General features: G+C 33.9%; 1 protein-coding gene and 1 pseudogene across 1 annotated transcript; one reads left to right on the top strand and one right to left on the bottom strand.

Moving 5' to 3' along the window:
• Nucleotides 1-297: 297 nt before the first annotated feature.
• Nucleotides 298-5,578, top strand: LOC143583803 (putative polygalacturonase At3g15720; annotated as a pseudogene).
• A 1,313-nt stretch (nucleotides 5,579-6,891) lies between these two features.
• On the bottom strand, nucleotides 6,892-14,324 carry LOC143583799 (kinesin-like protein KIN-12F). The gene is made up of 16 exons (XM_077066010.1): nucleotides 14,041-14,324; nucleotides 13,347-13,481; nucleotides 12,687-12,770; nucleotides 12,480-12,605; nucleotides 12,320-12,379; nucleotides 12,179-12,232; nucleotides 11,977-12,069; nucleotides 11,808-11,903; nucleotides 11,500-11,648; nucleotides 11,209-11,343; nucleotides 10,763-10,892; nucleotides 9,705-10,667; nucleotides 9,537-9,617; nucleotides 9,123-9,212; nucleotides 8,311-9,039; nucleotides 6,892-7,169 (listed from the first exon to the last, which is right to left on the bottom strand). Exons 1-16 carry the CDS (start codon nucleotides 14,275-14,277, stop codon nucleotides 6,924-6,926), a joined length of 3,408 nt encoding a protein of 1,135 aa, XP_076922125.1. The 5' UTR covers nucleotides 14,278-14,324; the 3' UTR covers nucleotides 6,892-6,923.
• Between the last annotated feature and the right edge of the window lie 8,119 nt (nucleotides 14,325-22,443).

Genomic DNA, 22,443 nt, shown 5'->3' with positions numbered 1-22,443 from the left:
TTAAAAACTTTTTAAAAAGTTGTAAATATAAATTCCATGACACATGAAACACGTAAGATAAAAATTTTAAATGTTCTTTTTGACCAAAGAAATATCCAAAATAGTCATAGGATTTTTCACTTTCAAAAGTAAGTATTGTCAAAATAGGCCAATTAATATATCCACACATAAGTTGGTTAGGCTCTATTAGGCACAATTTGGGTCGCACACAATAAACACGAACTACTGACGTGACATAATCATTTTGTGACACGTGTCATAAACAGGTTGTAGTCTTGCGGAGGGGCCTAAAGCGAAATGATTAGGCTAGAAAGGTGTTGAATCGTGCTTCGACAAAAGTGAAGCCCTTCCTTCATTGATTAGGCTACAATGATAACGAACTACTCTTTTAAGAACAAATTAAAGTTGTGCTTTGGCTAAAGTGAAGCCGTTCCTTCAATGTTTAGGATACTAGTTTCGAAAAGGAAAATTTGATGCCCGGACATTTTGTTTTTTGTTTTAATTTTCAACAATATAATTTGATTCATATTAAAAACATCCAAACGATTATGATGAGCTAGCAGGTAAATGGACAACAAGCTGCGCCGCAACCTCCTTTTGGAGAGCAAACTCAACATTTGATGCCCATTTTCGATTTTCTTTTGGTCAAGACTCAAAGTGACTATTTTATATTTGCCCTTTCATACACATTGTGTATTTAGTCAAACATGCATTCAATATAATCAAAAATTAAATCTCCATACACATACACATGCATGCACTTAATCTAGTTACATTTTCTCACAATATAAATTGAGTAGAGGAGCCAAGGCTTGCAAACCAAAACAACAAAAATACCACCTTTAAAAAATGGTAAAAAAAATAAAAAATAAAATTCTTTAGTATCACCGCCAATGATGCTTTAAACATGGCAGATTCATTACACTTACATTACTCATCTTCTCCTCTTTGCAGGGTTTCTTGACTCTATTCCTCTTGGGCTTTTGCTACATTTCATTTAGCTCGCAAACTGCAAGTGCAGCCACTTTCGACGTCACAACTTTTGGTGCAAAAGGAGATGGAAACACGGATGACACTAAGGTAATTAAAGACTTAATTTTGCTAGCCAAAAAAAGCAAACGACACAGTTTGTTGTCCGTTTGTCTTCTTTTTCAATCTAGAAATAGAATATTATAATCCATATTTGTACTACAAATATAATTAAAAACCACAAACCTAGTTAAATGCTTTCTAACTAGGGTTATGTTCACAGGCTTTCGATCGAGCCTGGGATGGTTTATGTAAAGATAAGTCACGAAATCCGACATTTGTCATACCACCAAGGAAATCGTTTTTAGTAGGTCCTATTACATTCCTTGGTCCATGCAAATCCAATGCGGTGCATGTTCAGGTAACATTAGTTGATCTATAACTCATTAACGGGATGTGTTTTGTTATTATTATTATTATTATTATTGGCATTTTGTGTCACGAATATTAACTCATTTTATTAATTATCATAAGTTTTAAACACAAATAAAAACTTATTAAATATGAAGTGCCAAAATACAAATTACACATGTTCCATAAATATACCCTGCATTAAACATCGTTAATTTTTTTGAGTGAGACCATACGTAAATTTATAATTCGATATTTAATATTAAACCTCAATATTTAATATTTATATATTTATATAAATTATGTAATTTTATTGATTCAAAATAAACATATGCTTTTCAAAAATGGTAAAGACCAACTACAACTTTGTTGCCCGTTCAAAAAACAAAATAAAATAAAATTACGACTTTGTTTTATATTTTCAGCAACTTCCAATTTGAATAAAACAAATTTAAAAGTTTCAAAATGTTTAAGTTCCATATATCAATTTTTTATTTTTTTAATTTTAAAGAGCTCATAAGGCCCTAGTAATTATAAAAACTTTGTATAAAAATTTGGGACATGGGATTGTACGAAAGACATTTAACGTAAAAAGCGTACAAATGATTAAATATAGATTGCATAATAATTAAAGTAAGTTGCATGAGTATTATAAGTGGTGCAATTTTTGTTGCGTAATTATTTTTATATGTTTACTATTTTTTGTGTGATTATTTTACATGTTGCGTATTTAATTAATATGCAATAACTTATATATGTTGCGTAACTAATTTAATTAATGTGTAATTATGACGTGGTTTCCATAAAAAGTATATTACTTGAATATCTTTGGCGGTTGACAATTAGGGGTGTTCAACGGATCAAATTTCGAATATTCGAATTTGAAATTTTGAAGTTGGATTTGAATTCGAAATATATTCTACAAGTTCGATTTGAATGCCAAATAGCTAATTTGAATTTCGATTCGATTCGAGAAGTAAATATGAAGTAGAATCGAATTCAAAGGATACGACTCGAATTAAGCTAAAAAAATTTAATTTAATTCCAATTTCAAAACCACTACAAATTTGAGTATTTTAACAACAAAAAATACAAGTCCATACAACAAATAAATCATTCAAAGTTCTAACATCATAAATATTCAAAATGGTGGCGTCCAATTACATGAATTAACAACCAAAATGACGAATTTTCAATTTTCATTCTTTATAACTTAACTTATGTAATTTATCTTTTTATAAATATGTATATTTATAATAAAAATAAAATGTATAATTTGAATTCAAATTTCAAATCTAATCGAACCTTAAAATTCAAATGTGAGTCGAATCGAATTTCAAGTTCCTCAAGTCCTATTCGAATACCAAACATCCCTAGTTGACATATATTACATATATGTCATTGATTTGTTTTTCTACTTATATAAGGATATATTCCCTTTTTTGTTCACCTGAATTTAAATATTATTGTTGCACGTTTAAATAATATTGTAACTTCTGACACATTTAAATAGCACCCCCAGTATGAAAGTGAGTATGACACATTTAAATAATATTGAACCTTTTGTTTTGATGAGTAGCTTTTGGGCAACATTGTTGCACCAAAGACACTAAATGGATGGAAAGATTGCGCAAAGAACCGCTTTTGGCTATATTTCACTGGGGTGCAAGGTCTCACCATTAGCGGCCCAGGCCAAATCAATGGTCGAGGCTCGATGTGGTGGGGAGACGAGGTTAATTTTCTAAATCTCTAAATTCTACTCGAGTTTTAAATCAGCCAACATAAAGAGCTTGCTACTTCAAATGTTTTAATTTTTTTCAGGTGGCATCTAGAAAATGTAATCGCCCAACGGTATGTAACATGTCTAGTGTATACTTGTTATATACTGTTGTCGAGTTTGAGAAAACTAACATGTAACTATGTGAATCGTTTTTAGGCTTTACATTTTAATCGATGCAATGGCCTTCGGCTTAGTGGTACAACTCATGTTGACAGCCCGAGCCTGCATATCAGCATTGTTAATTCCCGAAATGTGGATATGGGAAACCTTCGAATTCTAGCACCACGAGACAGCAAGAATACTGATGGGATCGACCTCAGTGCGTCGTCACAAATTAATATTCACGACTCTAATATCCAAACCGGTATATATTTGATTTATACATCTTGGTTCATAAATATTAACTAGTTTCGTTTAGGGATAATGAATTTTAATAATCCAAACTTTGTCCCATTGGCTAGCGGTAAGCCAAACTTTAAAAATGTACCACAACAATCCCAAGTTTCGACATATTGGCCGCAAACGCGCTTTTCACTAACGGGGTTATATTTCGTTAGTTTTTGATGACGTGGCAAAAATAGTGATGTGGACTGCTTGTGGTAAATAAAATATTTTTGAATTAAAATTAATTTTTTCTAACCAAAATAAACAAACCGAACCACTTTTTAAACAAAAATAAACGAACTGAATGACTTTTCTAACCAAAATAAAAGAACCAAACCACTTCTTTTAACAAAAATAAACGAACTGAACTACTTTTCTAACAAAAATAAACGAACCGAACCACTTTTTTTAACAAAAGTAAACAAACCGAACTACTTTTTTTAAAGTATTCCACGTCATAAAAAACTAACAGAATCTAACCACGTTAGTGAAAAACTCGTTGGCGGCCAATAAGTCAATATTTTTGGGATTGTTGTGGTACATCTTTAAAGTTTTGTTTAGCAATGGGACAGTTTGGATTATTAAAATCAAATATCTCTTTCTTTTATAATGCAATGTTAATCTTTTTCGATGCAACAAAATAGGCGACGATTGTGTTGCGATAAATGGTGGCATGTACGATGTCAATGTCACGAGGGTGAATTGCGGACCTGGTCATGGTATAAGGTATCAAATGAACATATATTGTTTTTTTCTTTCTATGTTTTTTTTTCCATTATTGGCGCGTTTGTGTAGTATTGGAAGCCTTGGGGAACAAGGTGGACATGACACTGTTGAAAAAGTACGAGTGAATAACTGTAACATCACTGGGACCACAAATGGATTACGAATCAAGACAGTACCGGTAAAATTAAATACAACTTTTGCATGATAGAATTTCTTTATACGTTTTAAATAACATATGCTTTAACTGTGTTCTTGTACCATAGGGTGGAACTGGGCATAGGGATCGTGTTTCAAGATATTCATATGGTTAACGTAGAAAATCCGATCATAATTGATCAGCATTACTGCATCAAACATAAAAATTCGGTTTGCCCAGCGCCAGTAAGTGTATTTGTATCTTTGGTCACATTACCATAGGGTCATACTATAGCTACGCTGCCCCCATGTGATTTCACATCATTAAATGACTGTCCACAAAACACTTTTGACCAAAAAGTCAAACTTTAAAAACTATTGGTCTAAACGGCCGTTCTGATCAATGTTTTAAAACCCGGTCGGTTGAACCAATTATACCAGATTTCGGTAAGGTATCCGGTATCTAGAGCCCGATATTTTGGGTGGTTTGCTAAAACATCGAACTGCCAATTTTTTTTTTAAATATAGGTTTAAACCGGCAAACCGATTTTAAACCAAATAGACTTTTGATATTTGTTTGCGGCCCATATCTTTTTTAAAAATGACTTTCAACCTAGCGAATAAAATTAAAACGAGTAAACACTAAAATCGACGATTTGTTAATCAACCAATTTCTTATCCGCAAATCCAAGGGTTGTTTCTTTACATCTTTTTATTAATGTACTTTTTGGTTATTCTTTAAATTTTGAAGTTGTATTAATATAAAATCACATGGTAAATTGTTCAACCCGAACAAGTTGTACCATTTTTGAAGCAAATCCAGTACAAGTTAATAACCGGTTTTTAAAACATTAGTTTTGACCATACAAATTTGAAAGTTATAGGTCAAACAGTCGTCTGAAACAGTGTGAGATTAGATGATAGATAATTGTACTCACTTGTTTTATTATATAGCCAACATACCTCGCGGTAAAGGTGAGCGATGTGAAGTATCTTAACATACACGGGTCTTCAGCGACAAAGCAAGCGATTACCTTCAACTGCAGTGGCAAATATAAGTGTACTGAAATTGTTACGAACCAAGTTGGATTTACCGGCCGTGACAATATTTCTTACTGTAAAAATGTTAAAGGGAAATTTGTTTCTACCAACCCAGCTGTTAAATGCAGCTAGATTGATGTAAAAATATTATTAATGAACTATATAACATCTTCATAAATCAAAGTATTGTTTTCAGTTTTATTCACAACATTGTTCAAGTATATGCACTAGGCCAATATGCTATCATATTATTATTATTATTATTATTATTATTATTATTATTATTATTATTTCAAAACAATTTGTTTTGATGATGTTTATAAAATTTTTACATATTTTATTAAAAGATATTATAGTTATATTTTTGGTGGGAGTAAATACAAGCTTAAACTATATCTTTTGATGATCAAAAACTATTTTAAATCACATTTCAAAGTAAAAAGATGTTTAACAATAATATTTTAATTTTACAAATGATTTTTAAACTTTAACAAAGGGTGTAAATTGAAAAGTATTCGTGATCTGAATTGGGAAATAGCACGTTTTTGTCTTGGGCAGTGGTGATCCCATTAAACGATAAGAGATACCCGAGATGTGTCATAGCAATAGGGCCGCCCCCGAGATTGTTAAAGTTCATGGCTGAAGGCGAGCAAACATATGGGCTCTAAGTAAAAGTATATAAATAATAATAATAAAACTGACTTAAATGAATTATAGATTTTACCTTTGTTATTTCTCCAAAAAAAAATTCCGGGCCTCCGTGGGTGATTGGGCCTGGGACGGTTGTCCTCCACGCCCTCCCACTCTCCTAGAGCGGGGTCATGATAGCAAATTCCCTCAACAAAATAGCAATTATTGATAGCCGAAAGCCCAAGTTAGAAGTTGACAATATCATCCAAATGTAGAAGAGCAAATAAACAACATATGGCCCTTTAAAGTACACAAATAACAAAGTGTCACATTGACTGATGCGAAACAGGAGAACTGATTAAACCATGTCCAGGACGTCGCCATGTAAAAAGGTGTTCTTGACATCCACAACTCATAAGGCGTCAGTTCGTCACGACGTCACGCACCAAAATGGGTTTTGTTTTATAATCATGTTTTGATACCTTAAAAAACGTATATTGCATTAACGATCCGAATCATTTCATTAAGACATTAACAATAGAACCTATATTTATAAGGACGGGTTACAACCACATATGCCAAAATATCCAACAACGTTTATCCTATAGATTTGCTAGTTCAAAGTTCCTATGTGACTTGCTTCGATTTGGACAATCCGGTCGTTCCAATAGTTTATGAACACGATGCTGTCATTCGTCCCGGTGTTGAAAACATATGCAATGAATTGATGAATGACATTGTTAGACTCAAAAGGTTAGAGTAGAAACTTAAAATGAAGAATAAAAACACACAACTTCCTGTCATCAACCAACCAAACTCATCAACTTTTTTGCCAAATGATTAAAATTTAATAATGGTTTTGATATATTGCTCCAAATTCCGTCCTCCATGCCTGATCATCATCATCATCAACGTCGTCGTTGACTTTAATATCCGAGTCTTCTCTGTACAATGGTCTCAATGCAGATTCGGGCAGTCGGCTTTCAGCTAGATATTGTTTCATTGTAATCATTTCCATCTTGTGCTTCCTTTTTTGTTTCTCTAATTGCTTCTTCAACTTATTATTCTCTTCCTCCACGTTCGCAAACTTTTCCTGCATAATTGTATAAATATATAGCGGTTCATGAGCTTTATGCAATATATAAAAATACAATCGAGTGTCTTTTGACATGTTTAATTGACTCAGTTGACCCTTTTTTATATAGAAAGAGCAAATTGTTTATATAGAATGAGTTTAATCAACTCGACCCGTTTGACTTTTTAGTGACTTTTGGATCTGTTTGACCAACTCGACTCGTTTGAATTTAAGAAAATCAAACTGGGTGACTTTCGACATGTTTGACCGAATAACCGGTTCAGCCCATTTAACTCAACCCGCTTAATCAATTCGACCCATTTGACTTTTTAGTGACTTTTGATCTATTTGATTTTATAATAAACAAACTGAACGACTTTCTACATGTTTGACCAATTCAACCCTTTAAACATGATTAGGCCCATTGCCCGATACACATGATAAAACACAAATCGGGTCAGAACCAGAACGCGTCGGGCTGACCAACGCAATTAGGCCCGTTGCCCGTTACACATGATAAAACACAAATCGTGTCAGTATGGTCAGTTGGACTGGAAAACGGGTCAGAGCCAGAACAGGTCGGGTTTACCAACGTAATTAGGCCCGTTGCCCAATACACATGATAAAAAACAAATCGGGTCATTATGGTCAGTCGGACTGGAAAACGGGTCAGAGCCACAACGGGTCGGGTTTACCAACGTAATTAGGCCTGTTGCCCGATACACATGATAAAACACAAATCGGGTCAGAGCCAGAACGGGTTGGGTTTACCAACGTAATTAGGCCCGTTGCCCGTTATACATGATAATACACAAATCGGGCCAGTATGGTCAGTCGGACAGGAAAACGGGCCAGAACCAGAACAGTATGGTAATACACAAATCGGGCCAGTATGGTCAGTCGGACAGGAAAACGGGCCAGAACCAGAACAGTATGGTAATACACAAATCGGGCCAGTATGGTCAGTCGGACAGGAAAACGGGCCAGAACCAGAACAGGTTGGGTTGACCAACGTAATTAGGCCCATTGCCAACATGATAAAACACAAATCTGGTCAGAGCCAGAACGGGTTGGGTTGACCTATTTCCCCCTATATTTTTTCAAAACAAAATCATGTACATGGAAAACAAACAAATAAACAGAGTAGTTTAAAAGGTACCTGTGCAACCGCCGCGGCTTCCTCAGCTTCTCTCAACCGAACAAGCACTTCACCAGCTGCATGAACAGCTTCAGCAGTATCCCTAAGCTGAGTTTTAAGGCTTCTATTCTCCTTCTTCAACAACTCTCTCTCCTTAGCTCTCTCCACTCTCAACACCGACAGCTCCGCTGCCAACGACTTCGAAAACCGCTTCCCATGGCCTTTCTCTCCAGCCTTCGCCGCAGCCCGTTTCACCTCTGCAATCCCTTCCAATATCAACCTATGTTTCTCCACCAACTCATTATACTTCTCCTGTAAATCTGCATAATGTTCCACCATTCTACCATGTCCGTTAATAGACCTCATGAGTGCATCATCTAACTCCTCAGTACATTTCTTCTCCAATCTCAGTTCCATTTCTATCTTTTCAGAACGACGTCGCGTGGCTTCTAAGTCAACTCTTAACTCATCAGTCAAACATATCCATTCACTCTCCATTTCCATCCATCTTTCTCTTTCCTTTTGAAGATCTTCTAACGTTTCGGTTCCTTTAAGGTTTGTGCCACTTTTCCTTAACTGGATTGATTGTGATATTAGTGAGGTTGATGATGATCTTAATCTGTCTAATGATTTGTTGGGTGGTGAAAGGAGTTTAGTTCTTAAAAACTTGATTTCTTCTAGGAGTGATTCTTTTTCGTTTGCATCGAATGTTTCTTTTACGATTTCTGGCTCGTCATTCCATCTCAGAAGCTGGATTAAATCATAAATAAACGGTAAGAAAAAGAAAGTTTTGAAATGTGTGTTTTCTTAATGATCAGATGAGGTGGGCTGACCTCTGTTTGACTGTTACGTGAAATGCTGCCATTACTGAGCTCATCAAGAGGCGATGTTAAACCTTCTTTCTCTTGTTTATATTGCAACGCCTGAAAGTTGAGAAAAAAAAAAGGATTAAATTGCATTGTTTGAATAAAGGTAACGAAAATGAGTTCTTATAACGGGTTGGGTCGCCGGTCAAAACATTTTGAGTAAGATACAGTTTTTATTCGAGTGATTTTTTAAAAAATCATTTTTCTCGTGATTGTTTAAAAAAAATTACACCAAAAATCGGTGTAAAAAATACAGTTCGGACAACTTCGACCCATTTGACCGGTTATAGTGTTCCTTCAATTGCTATGGCCCGTTTAAAAATAAAACAGAACTGAACTCGACTTATATATATGAGAATATATTTGTGAGAGAAATCTAACCAGATTATTCAACCTCTCAATCTCTGCTGCTTGTTCCATGCAAACATTTTCAAGATCTTTCATTTTCTTCATGGCATCTACCTCAACCTGACAAAAAAATTATCAATTAAGTTAAAAAAAACTACATTCAAAAATTAATTGAAAACCTGAATCAAAGTTCATTCTTACTTCATTACTACTAGATCCTCTTTCCTGGCAATTTGAACAGATATATTTGCTATCTGTTTGAACATATGCATCATTTATGTTTGTAGCCAAGTGATCAAAAGACAATGCAACCATTGACTTATTCAAAACCGAATTCCGTTGGTGATTGTCAATAATTTCCAGCCCTCTGTGAAGACTAGCCGCCAACGATTCAGTGGGCCCCCCAAATGCCATACTTAATCTTAAAGATGACCTAATTTGATCACTAATCTTTAATGATTCACGGGCTACGTTATCTTGAGGGAAAGCCACACTCTTTCTCACCACATTATCAATTTTTGGTGATTCTGATAACATAGGACCATTAAATGCATCAGAAGGCCTGCCAACAGCAACTGAAATGCTATCAGTTGGCCCCCCAAATATCATACTTGATCTTAACGATGACCTAATTTTATCACTAATCTTTGATGATTCACGGGCTACATTATTTCGAGGGAAATCCACACTCTTTCTCGTAGCATTATCAACTTTTGGTGATTCTGATAACATAGGACCATTGAATGCATCAGAAGGCCTGCCAACAGTAACCGAAATGCTATTAGTGTTCTGGACTTTAAGATCAATTTCAGGTTCTTCTGGGCTAGTTTCTTCGTTTTCACTTTCTTCTTGACAGCTGGCATACTGTTCACTTGCCACGTCACTATAACCACCCATAGAGAAGAACCTTGTGCCTCTGGAATCTTCAAACTCATCATCAGAAGAAGAACTATGTAACAGATCCAGCTGATGCTGTAAATCTTTAACATCATGTTCATCAATATTTACTTCTTCTTTCACATCAGTGTCGATTTGTGGGAGGATCAATGAACGGTTAAGGCTAACTCTTAACTGATTCAAGCTTTGGCGTGCACTTCCGTTTTTACAGATTGTGTTGGATCCAAATGAGTAACTTGCATCTGTTCTTGCTCTAATTAGCTCTTCCTGGAATCAAATAAATTCAACTCATGTTAAATTATTTTAGTTAATGAGTCACAAAGTAATTATCGTTTTAAGTAGAGAAAGTAATAACTTAATACCTTCAGTTCACGAATTTGATCACTGAGATCATTAACATCATCTTCTGTTATTACATTTACGACAGGGTTATTTTGTATAAGTTTTGCTCGACGTCCAAATCTGAGTGTGCTTATTGTTTCAGCAGAAGACCTGCATTACAAGACAAGATATTAGAGTTTCAAATCATTTGAATTACATATTTGAATATTTTCAAGCCATTTGATATCCCACACATATAAATTGTCATATCTATAATATTACAACTTTTAATAAAGAGATTTAGGAGGTTTTAGTGATCAAATATGATTAAAAATATGTAGTATTTAAATTTGGACACCTCTAATAGAGTAATAGTTTAAAATATTCTGCAAATTACAAAAGTTATCTTTAATCAAATGACTTATGATGTTTTATGCAATATAATTTATATTTTGAGCTAATTTACGCCTCTCATTAGATAACTTACTTGTCATCAGGGGAGATAGCACATATAACAGTAAGTTTTGAGTTGCCACCAAGTGATTCCCTCAGCAAATGAGTCAAACAAGAATTGTTGTATGGAATGTCTTTCGATTCTCCAGCAAGGATATTAACCAAGTTTCTGCACAAAGTAATCATATAAGGAATCATTAATTATCATATTGTGTCAATTTTATCGGCAATTATAGAGTGTATATTTGAGTCGATGTAGAAAATAACTATCTTTTGTTACCAAATGGTATGCACTATGCACTATGTAAATGACAAATTGACGTACCCAAGTTGTGATATGGATTTTCTCACAAATTCTCCTTCTTTGACACACACTCTACCAGTGTCATTGGTTTTGTTCTTCTCGAGCCCAGCAAGATCCACGAGCGTAATCCTGCTTGTTTTTGAACTACCAAAATTCTTGGAATCTGTACCCTGATGAATCAAAATTTGATTACAAAGGTTCAAAACTGTACTATATTGATATCAAATAGCAAAATCATAAGACAAAGCATGCAACTAAGAATATTGCATTATCACTTCAATGTTTCAAACAACAAAAAAGGCAGTATTTAACTTGAAAGCTCATAATACCTTGCACCAAGACTCAATGACACATGTAAACACAATATGTGATCTTGAACTTTTGGAGTTTATGCTTGTTGCTCCAATTTTCCTATTGGAGAGGCCCTGCAGCATTAACAAGCAACTTAGATGTAAGAGTACCCTTATCATATGTTTAAGAAAAATCATTACTGCTTACCTTGATCAGAATTTGAGTAACATCTTCATAGCCCATCACATATTCCTCACTCAGATTCTCAACATAAAACCCATGTTTAGCATCATCTTTAATCTGGATTAATTTTAACTTCCTTATTACAACAACAAAACAAGGAGTTGAAAGAATAAAAGAAATTGATTAACAACAATCAAAACTCCAAATATAAGGAAGTAATATCCACCTCTAGGTTTCTTTGGGTCGGATCAAGCAAATCCCCAATTTGTTCGTTGTATATCTGTGATGACAATAAATTCATTATTTAGATTAAAAAAAAAAGAGCATGACAGATGAAAGCTGCCGAAAGCTGCCAGAAAGCACCTACCTCAAGGAAGGAACACCGGCATTGATAATTTATCTGTTTACCTTCTGCTTGGTCTTTTTCCTGATTTGAAAGTTAGAACATAAATCATGATAAATATTAAGAACATAATACCATATATACCTCTTTTGTGTAAATCAAGAATGAACACAGTATAGCTTACTCTTTGGATTTCATCAAACAGCATCTGGAAGACGCGTGGAACAATTCCTTGGTTACCACAGCTTGACTGATCTTCAAGCATCGCGCTTGGTGGACCCCACATTGTATAAGTTTTTCCACTTCCAGTCTGCAGGATATTAACAACCATTGAAGATATTGCCACCAAATAGTTTCCATAGATTTACTTACTAAATAGTGGATAAACTACCTGTCCATAAGCCAATGTCAAAGTGTTGTAACCTGCCATTGCACTCTTAACCATGGACACACCAACTGATTGAAATGCATCCTCCTAGTACAATACCAATACAATGTAAAACAAATCAAATCATATCTTGTAATTAAGATAGAAATAATTTCAATAAACCCTAACTAATATCTCCTAGCATGCCCCTCAAGCTAGACATTGATTCTTCGTAGTTCTTATCAATAAAATAAAATTTTAATTTTTAAACACACATTTTTGTTAACAAACACACTCAAACTGTTCACCATAATAAAGTTAACAATATCTTTAAAATTTTAATTTTTAAAAACTCATTTTTGTTAACAAACACACTCAAACTGTTCACCATAATAAAGTTTAACAATGTCTTTAAATTTTTAATTTTTAAAAACTCATTTTTGTTAACAAACACACTCAGACTAATCAAACTACAATGAATATAATTACAAAGATACCTAAACAACTCTTTACATGCCCTCAAGCTAATCATCCACATTAATTCTTATCATCAACAAAATAAAATTTTAATTTTAAAGACAGATTTTTGTCAACAACCACACTCAAACTGTTTACAGAGGGCAAACACATTTTAATTAAACATAACTAACAAAAAAAACTAATGGAACATTCAATTCAACAAACCTGAGTTGATTTCGAATCGAGGACCGCGTCCAGCGTAAACTTCCGATCCCCAACCGCCACCGAATCATCCGAAACTTTCCTAACCGTAAAATCTCCTTTCTCATGCGAATTCCGAGGCCTAATCCTTGCAATAACCTAACAAAATAATCCAAACACTCAAAATCATTATATCTTCAAATACTAGAAAACACAAATCAATTACTCAAATTATACCTTAACTGGTGTGCAAGAAACCGAAAAAACCTATCTGAACCCGAAAAATCCAAACCGAAACAAAAACCTACGGTTTGGTTTTATGTTTTTGTAAAAACTGAATTGTTAGGTTCAGTTCAGTTTTGGTTTTGCATGTACTAAAAACCAAAAAAACCGAACCGAATTTCTAGATTTTTATATTTTTATTTTAAATATTTTATATGAATTTAATAAAATTATTTATTAACAAAATTCACAAAATTATTTATTAACAAATTCACAAAATTATTTATTAGCAAAATTCAAAAAATTATTCAATAAATATTTAACAAAATTCACAAAATTATTTATTAACAAAATTCACAAAATTATTTTTTAACAAAATTCACAAATTATTTAATAAATTTTAACAAAATTCACTATTTTAGGCATCCTTTCTTTTCGCCCTAAAATTTTGAAACTCAAATGTCAAAAACCGAAATCCGAAAAACCGAAACCGAACCTTAACATGCGGATCAGCCGAAACCGAGACCGATTCCTTCACAGTCACACACACTTCCTCCGCCGCAACATTCGGATCCTCCGGCGGCACGTTTTCGGAGTGGAATCGAGATAACCTAGGGTTAGGGTTTGAAGTCAACTTATTCTTTACAGATCCAGATCGTGGAAGTAAGTTCCGAAATGAGGGAATCGAAATGCTTCCGGATGTTCGGTGCTTCGAGATCGATGGATTCGACATCGTGTACGCCTTCGGTTAATATCGAATTCGATTCAATTGAGTTAACTGTGTGTTTTTAGTGTGTGTTAATGGAGCGTTTTAGGGTTTGAATTTGAATTTGAAAAATGGTAAAGAGACCGTTGGATTTTGGGTTTTATACTGGAGTTGAGTGTGAAGTTACAGTTTTGCCCTTGGATGGAGCCGTTGTTAATTTGGATCCGGATCTATGAAGGATTGCCAGATTGGAATTTGTATGTGTTTGATTTGGAATATCATTAAATTAACTGCTTTTGTTTGAAAAAAAAAATGTATCCTTATTAAATCATGTGTATTCATTTTTTAGTGCAGTTTTGCCCTTGGATGGAGCCGTTGTTAATTTAGATACCGAATCGATACCGGTATCTTTGGTACCGAATCGGTACCAAAGTGGTGAGTTTCGGAATCGGTACGGTATCGGTATTTCTCGAATTTTTACCGGTATGGTACCGGTACCAAGAATTTGTGATTTTCGGGATCGATATTTTCAGTTCTAGTACTAATCTTCAAAAATATGTAGGAAAGTAATTTATAGTTTATTTAGAAAGAAAAAAGTATGTCAATGAGCTGGTGGTTGATTGGTAGTGAAGGGAATTGGTTTTTTATGTGACACATGTTTGATTCCTGTTCCCGACATTTAGTTCACTAGTTAGATCCTTGAACTGAACAAATTTTATCTCACCGCACTGTCGTGCCTTCGGACGAGTATTCACTGGTGTTGGCCTTAGGTGAGAGTTTTTCCTGGATCAAAAGATGAGTATTTTCCAATATGGTTTTTATTCTTTTATTTAATTGTTTAGTTAACCATTATAACTTTGTGAAATGGCTGGTTAGTTAAAGTTTCACTGCGTATATGACAATAACGTGATACTTTTAACAAACGCTTTAAGTTAAAACCATAGCGCATGGTCTAATATACTGAGCATGAATAAGAATATGGTACCATTAATACGGTCACTCGCAAAGCCTGGTATATTTTATTTATTTTTTTAAACTGCAAATAGAACTCTATTTCTAGATTATCACTCTTTTTGGAGAAAGCGATATTTGAACTTTCACTCGTTGGGAAAGCAAAACCTTATCCAACAACTTTATACCGCTAGGCTAAAGGCCCTCTTGTTCAAGCTTACTTTATTAATTACGTTGTTTCAGTTCATTTATATTAAACTTATGACATTTTATGTAAATGCGTAGTTACTTTTTTTCTCTAAACCTACTCGTCACATCAAAGTTTCTTTCGCGTAAAATGTATGGAGTTACGAGCATCTCCAATGCTCCTCATTGATAGCTGCCCGTGAAAGAAGAAGAGAGGGGAGAGAGAGAGAAATCATCCTCATCCCTCGTGGTTTTTGTGAGAGAACAAATAGGAGAGAGATCGAGGTGACGGCCAAAAAAACATCATCTGCCACCATTCCCATTAGACCGAATGTAGTTGGGTGTTTTGGAGGGGGGAAAGGCCCCAACATGCCGGGGTACACCGCCCCGGGGCGTTTGACTTTTTGGGCATTTTTGTGGGCGAATTTGGGCTTGAGCGTTTATTAGGAAACACATGGTGGGAGTTGACTTTCTTTCAGGCCAATGAAGAGGAAGATGGAAACGTTTTGAAACAAAACCACTACGCATAGTCTTAGAGATGCTCTAAGATCTCTACTCACTATAGTCTATTACACATATAAAAAATTTGTAACTAAAAAATATGTTGATGTAAAGAGTAAAATTAGAAAGAAAAAAAATTATATGCATATTAAATTGAAGGGATATTACCTAATTAATATATTTAAGAAGTTTGGTGTAGTAGAAATATGTTTTTAGTAATTTAGTAATAGTTTTATGCTTTAATATTAGTGATGCATTTGGCTGGATGGTTGTGGTGTTTATCTTAGAAGATGTGAGTGTATTTGTTGTGTCCCGGGTTCTAGGGTCTGTTGCATTTGCATTAGAATTTTTGTTTCAAATTTTTAGTATACATGTTATTACTTTTGTCTCTTCTACATTAGATACTGGTTGATGAAGCATTGACTACCAACTTAGGCTGAGGGGTGTGGGGGCTCTAACGGGGGCGCGAGTGGGGGCTCCAGCCAATAATATTGTGACGTGTGACAGAGAGAGAAACTGGATAAGATGGGTGTTGGAGCCCCCGCTGGAGCCCCTGCCCTGGTGTGGAGGGGCTCCAGCGGATTTTTTTTTTTATTTTTTTATAAATATATTCAAAAAACGTATTATTAAAAAAACTCATAAATTATTAAAAAAAACACACATTAAAAAAAAACACATTAATATCTAAAAATAAAATAAAAATTAAAGTACTAAAAAAACATTATTCTTATTCTTCGGCTTGGTCTTCTTCGATCAACCTCTTTCGGATACGTTCCTTTCGCTTTTCCATCAGCATTTGATCGACCGGATCGACCGGATGTTTCTTGCGACCCCGTATAAAACATCGATTGGTCTGGTGACGACCATAAATCGTCGTAACTATAATCTGAATCTAGGTTTGGGTACCAATTTCCAGACATTTTTGGGTATTATATAGGAGTTTGGGATATTATATATGAGTTTGGAGATTGAAGTTGTGTTTGATATGGTTGAAATGGGTTGATTTTGGGGTATTATATAGGAGTTTTTAAAGGTTTTTTTTAAAAAAAAACAGAGATCAACGGCTCTTTTGGGCGGGCCCACCAGCTTTTCCTCTCTCTTCTCCCGCGACCACACTCACGCCTGCTTGGATTTCCGCGCTCACGCCCCGCTCGCGCCCCGGCTCGCGCCCCGGTGGTGTGGGGTTAGCGCCTGGGGGCGCGAGCAGAGGGGCTCACGCGCCCAGGTTAGCGCCCCACACCCCTCAGCCTTAGAGGGCTTTGCTGTCAATCTGTCATAGTTATGGTGTACTCCTCATTGAAGCCATACAAATGACTCAAGGCCTTACATGGCTAAGAATAAACTGAAAACAAAGCTTTTAAATGGTCATGAATGGAAAGAATATATTTTATGGTTATCAACTTGAGGAAGAAAATTGTTTTGGTTATGGTATCAGAATGAACGTGACAAAAATCAACATAATTCGTAGACTCACCGTGTTTTGTTTTAGTTCCATTAACGCAACGACAACCGGCCGAATTTTCGTAGACCGGCCAGCTCAATGTCAGGGATCGATAACTGTTGGGTTTTACCAATTTTCGAGTTTTACCACCTAACGCCGCCCCACTGGTCCACCTCGATTTTTATAATTTTTTTGTTTTATTTTTGGTTTTAGTTCATGTACAATAACACACGTAACCGAAACCGACCAAATTTGCGTCGAGTTACAGACTCAACGCTTGAATTTTACCACCATTCATGTTTTACCGACCTACCCCGACACAATGCGTCGGGCAACACACTAGTTACATATTAACTTAGACATGCCACGACGTCACATACACTATATCAATAATATAACTTCAATATCTAAATAATATAAGCTCATTATATCATTTTTTCATATACTATTTAGTTAGTATTTTTCAAATTACTAGCAAGTTTAATAAGTAAATAAATGATAAATTTGTTTTTTTTATAAGAACGGTATTCTTCTATATTAGGAGATGTGGTTTTCTTGAATACTTTCTCTATGTTTAGAGGATAATAATAATTTTATATATATATACGTTTATGCTTCAGATCTCATAGTTGTAGCAAAGACGTAAGCCTAACTTGAAAACGATTAATCAAATCCTTTCAAGTTGAAGTTGCATTCATATAATTAGCTTCTTACAAGTCAATATATCAAGACGGTAAATCTATCTCTTAAAAATAAGGTCGAGTTGCCTTGTATTTTACATTATGCTAGTCAAACATGTTAACCCAAACTTTACTAAAAACAAAATCATGTGAAATGGTTGAGTTGCCCAAATTTGTTCTATATAACGGTATGTGTTCAATAATCTTATGTGATACATTAATGAGTTAATCAAGAAATTCAAACGACAAAAAAATAAGCGGTCACGTGTTAATCCTTCAATATGGATCGACTTGCTGAGGCAAGCCTTCTATTGAAGTATAGGGGTGTTTCCCCGCTCCTGATTCCGTAAAATAACATTAACATAAAGGTATTTAACTTTTGCTCGATTAATTTTATTGACAAGTGTCTAGTTTACTAAGGATTGATCCAAGATAATCACACTCAATCAACCAATATAAAGTCACAACTCTTAACACTTTCGACCTTTCCATTTTAACTTATATTAGAATTTATTTGGTACATGTCCAAGCCATATGAAATTATCTTGAGATTAAAGTTTTCCCATGATATTTGCAATGTACAATTTTTTTTTTGTTCCAAAAATCTAAAATGATACAATTATTGAAGTTGTGGTTTGTATTTTTTGGTTCTTGATAGGTTCAAACAAGTGTAATCAACATCCATTAATCAAATCAACAAAGTCTCCTAATAAATCCAGTTTTAGTCCCATCCACCCCCAACTCTATAGGAATTTGGAAATGCTTCTTTGTTGTATGAGAGTTTACTTTTTGAAAATGAAAGATTATTTTAATTTAATTTATTTTTGTTTCATAATCTCTCGTTTCTAATCAGCAAACTTGGTTATACATATTTAGCTCGGATTAGCGGAGCCGAACAGAAACGATCGAAGAATTAATGGTAATGGCTGATAACATAAAATTATTGGAAGTGAAAAGTTCATGTAAAGTTTGAAAAAAATTAAAAGTTGGAATAAATTAATTAAAATATTTAACTTCGAATTTTAACAATGAGCTTTTATAAAAACCCTTAAACGGTTTAACATGCTAACTAATTTACTAAACGTGTTGCGTGCTGATTAACCGTTCTTTAATGTGTCGTGTTCGGTTGATATGGGTAATAAGCGGGTCGTGCTAGATATATTTGTCTAGACTTAAATCTTATTTATGTTTAAAAATTAATAACCAATTACACTATGCCACGTGTCGAATGGCATATGATATCAACTATAGTTATCAACTTCATGTCTCTATTGCGAAAATTGGAGTTAGCGAAGGCACAATGTTATGGATGAGCATGGTTTGATGGAGATATATTTGTTTTTACTACTGACTTTTTCAAAAACAAATACATACAAAAAGTATATCCGTTAAATATTTATACTTTATTGTTAAATAAGTCGTATCAAATTTAAAGAACTGTAATAACTACATAAATACTCATACGTGACAATTTAACTAGACATATATATTATATATTAGTGGACGAGACAAAAGAATATGTAGCTATACGATTTCATGACCGTCTTATATATGACAACTAAAGTAATAGTTTGAGTATTCATGTAATTTCGCAATCATATATTTAAATTAATAACCTTTCTCTCTTTCCCGCAAACCATTCTCTCTCTTCATTTTCTCTTATTCCCTCTCACAATAAAAAAATGCGATCACAACCACAAACACATGCACTTGGAGAATGATTTTTCCACCCTCTCTATCTCGTCTCTCTCTCTATCAACTCACCAGCCATATCACAAATGCATCATCTAAATGCTTGATTGGGTTTGGTCCTATAGTGTCATAAGCCTAAACTGAGTTTAAACCGTCAAAGACTCAAAATGGTGTATTAACCAGTTTAATCAACCATTAGAAGTTGGCCTAGTGGTGAGTCACATGAATGATAACCAAAGTTGATTATGTTTTATGACGTTTGACTTGAAAATGGATGGAGAAAACTAAAGTGGTGAATATGTTTTGTTGAAAGTTCTCTTTGATTTATAATGTTAATATTGTTGATAAACTTTGCTTATAACTCAAGAGGTTGAATAGGTAATAAATAAAGAGTAAGTGATAGATATGGACAAAACCTATTTATGCATGTTTAAGTACATGTTAGCGATATGGCTAGCACGAACACGAAACATGTATACCTGTACACGATACCAAAACTTATCGTATACTGTTTCTCAAATACGGACCTGTTAATACTAGGTATACACGATAAGAGTTGCTTAGAAACACATTTTTAAAAACCTGTTTAATTAAAGTTAACTAGATGCATATAACTATACTCGAATCAAAAGAGGGCTCGATTTGGGTACCTTAAGAGAAAACTGGTTGTAGGAGACGGTGTCTGATGGTGAGAGCAACTAATAGGAAGGCGGTGTTGCCGCTGCATAGTGTGTGAGGAGGGAGACCGGATATATGGGCTGCGAGGAGGGAGAACGAAGATGTGGCAATGGGTGTGCCGCTGCAGTTGTCGATGAACGAACAATGGTGTGGTATGGGTGAAGAATTAGCGTTAAGTAGTTAGGGTGCAATACATATTAGTATAATTATATTTTTAGTTATAAAAAAATCTAATCAGGTACTAACGAGTACTTAACAAGCAAACATATATTTATCTGTTTAGACACGAAAATTAAAAGGTCGATTCGTGTCTATCTATTTAGTACACGAAACCTGTTACGATCATACACAATACTTGTTAAAAGTCGTATATGATTATGTCGTGTATCCAATTACATGTCTAAATTGCCGGCCTTAATTAACTTTCTAAGTCATATGAGAAGTTTTCATATGTTTGAAATTTGATGTAATAAAAAAGGGCTAAAGTCAATTGTATTCTAAGACTTTTTCTTAGAAAATACAATAATTTTCGATTTTTAAAATTTATCTACTATACTATTAAAGTAATAACTCTTTTCATAAATAATATGCATTCTTATAATTTATTGTTAATAAAATAATTCAAAATTATATTAAATTACATCTAACTTAATTACATTCAACATATTCTAATCTACTATATTATTATTAATAAATGTGTTAATGAGTTTGGGTCTTTCTTTCCATTTCATGATAGTTATTTTTTATTTTGGTTTCATTTCGGTTTTTAATTTTTGTTCGGTTTTAGTTTTTATAAATTTGTTTCGTTTCAGTTTCGTGGATTTTACAGTTTTTGTTTTTAATTCGGTTTCAGATTTATCTGTTTTAGCTTTTCAGTTTCATTTTGGTTTTTGTTTTAGTTTTATTGGTATTTAGTTTTATTTACGTTTTCGGTTTTGGTTTTGTTTTAGTTTTTTTTTTTTTCAATTTAGTTTCATTACAATTTGTATTTAGTTTTTTTGGTGTTTGGTTTTAGTGTCTATTGAAAATTAAAAGAATATGAAGGGTTTAAAAATTAAGTGAAAAGTTCACATGAATTTCAACTTTCAAGTGAGTTGAAGTCATTGAAGCTTTATAGAGTTTTTTGGATCTTCATAACAGGTAATAATGAATTCGCATTTGGTAGAAATGATTTTAAAAGTTAAGACCGATGTATGTGCTGTCCTTCATTTTTCTTCTTAGTCTTCAAGTGTGCTATTTCAATTTTCATTTATGAAAGTGAGTCATTTTAGAAATGTTTCGATTTGTTTTGGCTCGGGTCTAAATGGGTCATTTTAAAAGGGTGTCAGTTTAGTTACGGTCAACGAGTCAATATAAAAAGATATCGATTTCGTTCGGGTTTCAACAGTCTTTTAAAATCATATCGATTTAGTTCGGGTCATAACGGGTCAAATTTAGAAGATATTGATTTGGTTCAGGCTAAATTGGGTCATTCTTAAAACGTTACAATTTGATTATGGTCAAAACATGTCATTTTAAAAATGTTTCGATTTGGTTCTGGTTGTTAAATGCGCTTTGGACGTGCTTTAATTTATTACGATGTAAGATTATTCACATGAAATGTAAAAACTGTTTTCATAGTCAGTTAGTCATTATGTTTGTTAGATTGGTGCATGAATGTTTATATCATCAACTGTGTTCCCGGCTAGAAATGTTTCGATTTGCTTTGGCTTGGGTCTAAATGGGCCATTTTAAAAGGGTGTCGGTTTCGTTATGGTCAACGAGTCAATATAAAAAGGTATCGATTTCGTTCGGGTTTCAACGGGTCTTTTAAAATCGTATCGATTTAGTTCAGGTCTTAACGGGTCAAATTTAGAAGATATCGATTTGGTTCGGGTTTAAATGAGTCATTCTTAAAACTTTACAATTTGATTGTGGTCAAAACATGTCATTTTAAAAATGTTTCGATTTGGTTCTGGTTGTTAAATGCGCTTTGTTCGTGCTTTAATTTATTACGATGCAAGACTATTCATATGAAATGTAAAAATTATCTTCACAGTCAGTTAGTCACTATGTTTGTTAGAT

Source organism: Bidens hawaiensis, unplaced genomic scaffold, assembly GCF_021521415.1.
Source record: "Bidens hawaiensis isolate Kalapana, Puna unplaced genomic scaffold, B.hawaiensis_p1.1 tig00032532_1, whole genome shotgun sequence".
NCBI lineage: Eukaryota > Viridiplantae > Streptophyta > Magnoliopsida > Asterales > Asteraceae > Bidens > Bidens hawaiensis.
The sequence above is the reverse complement of the archived record's forward strand: the minus strand, read 5'-3'. Positions and strand labels throughout refer to the sequence as shown.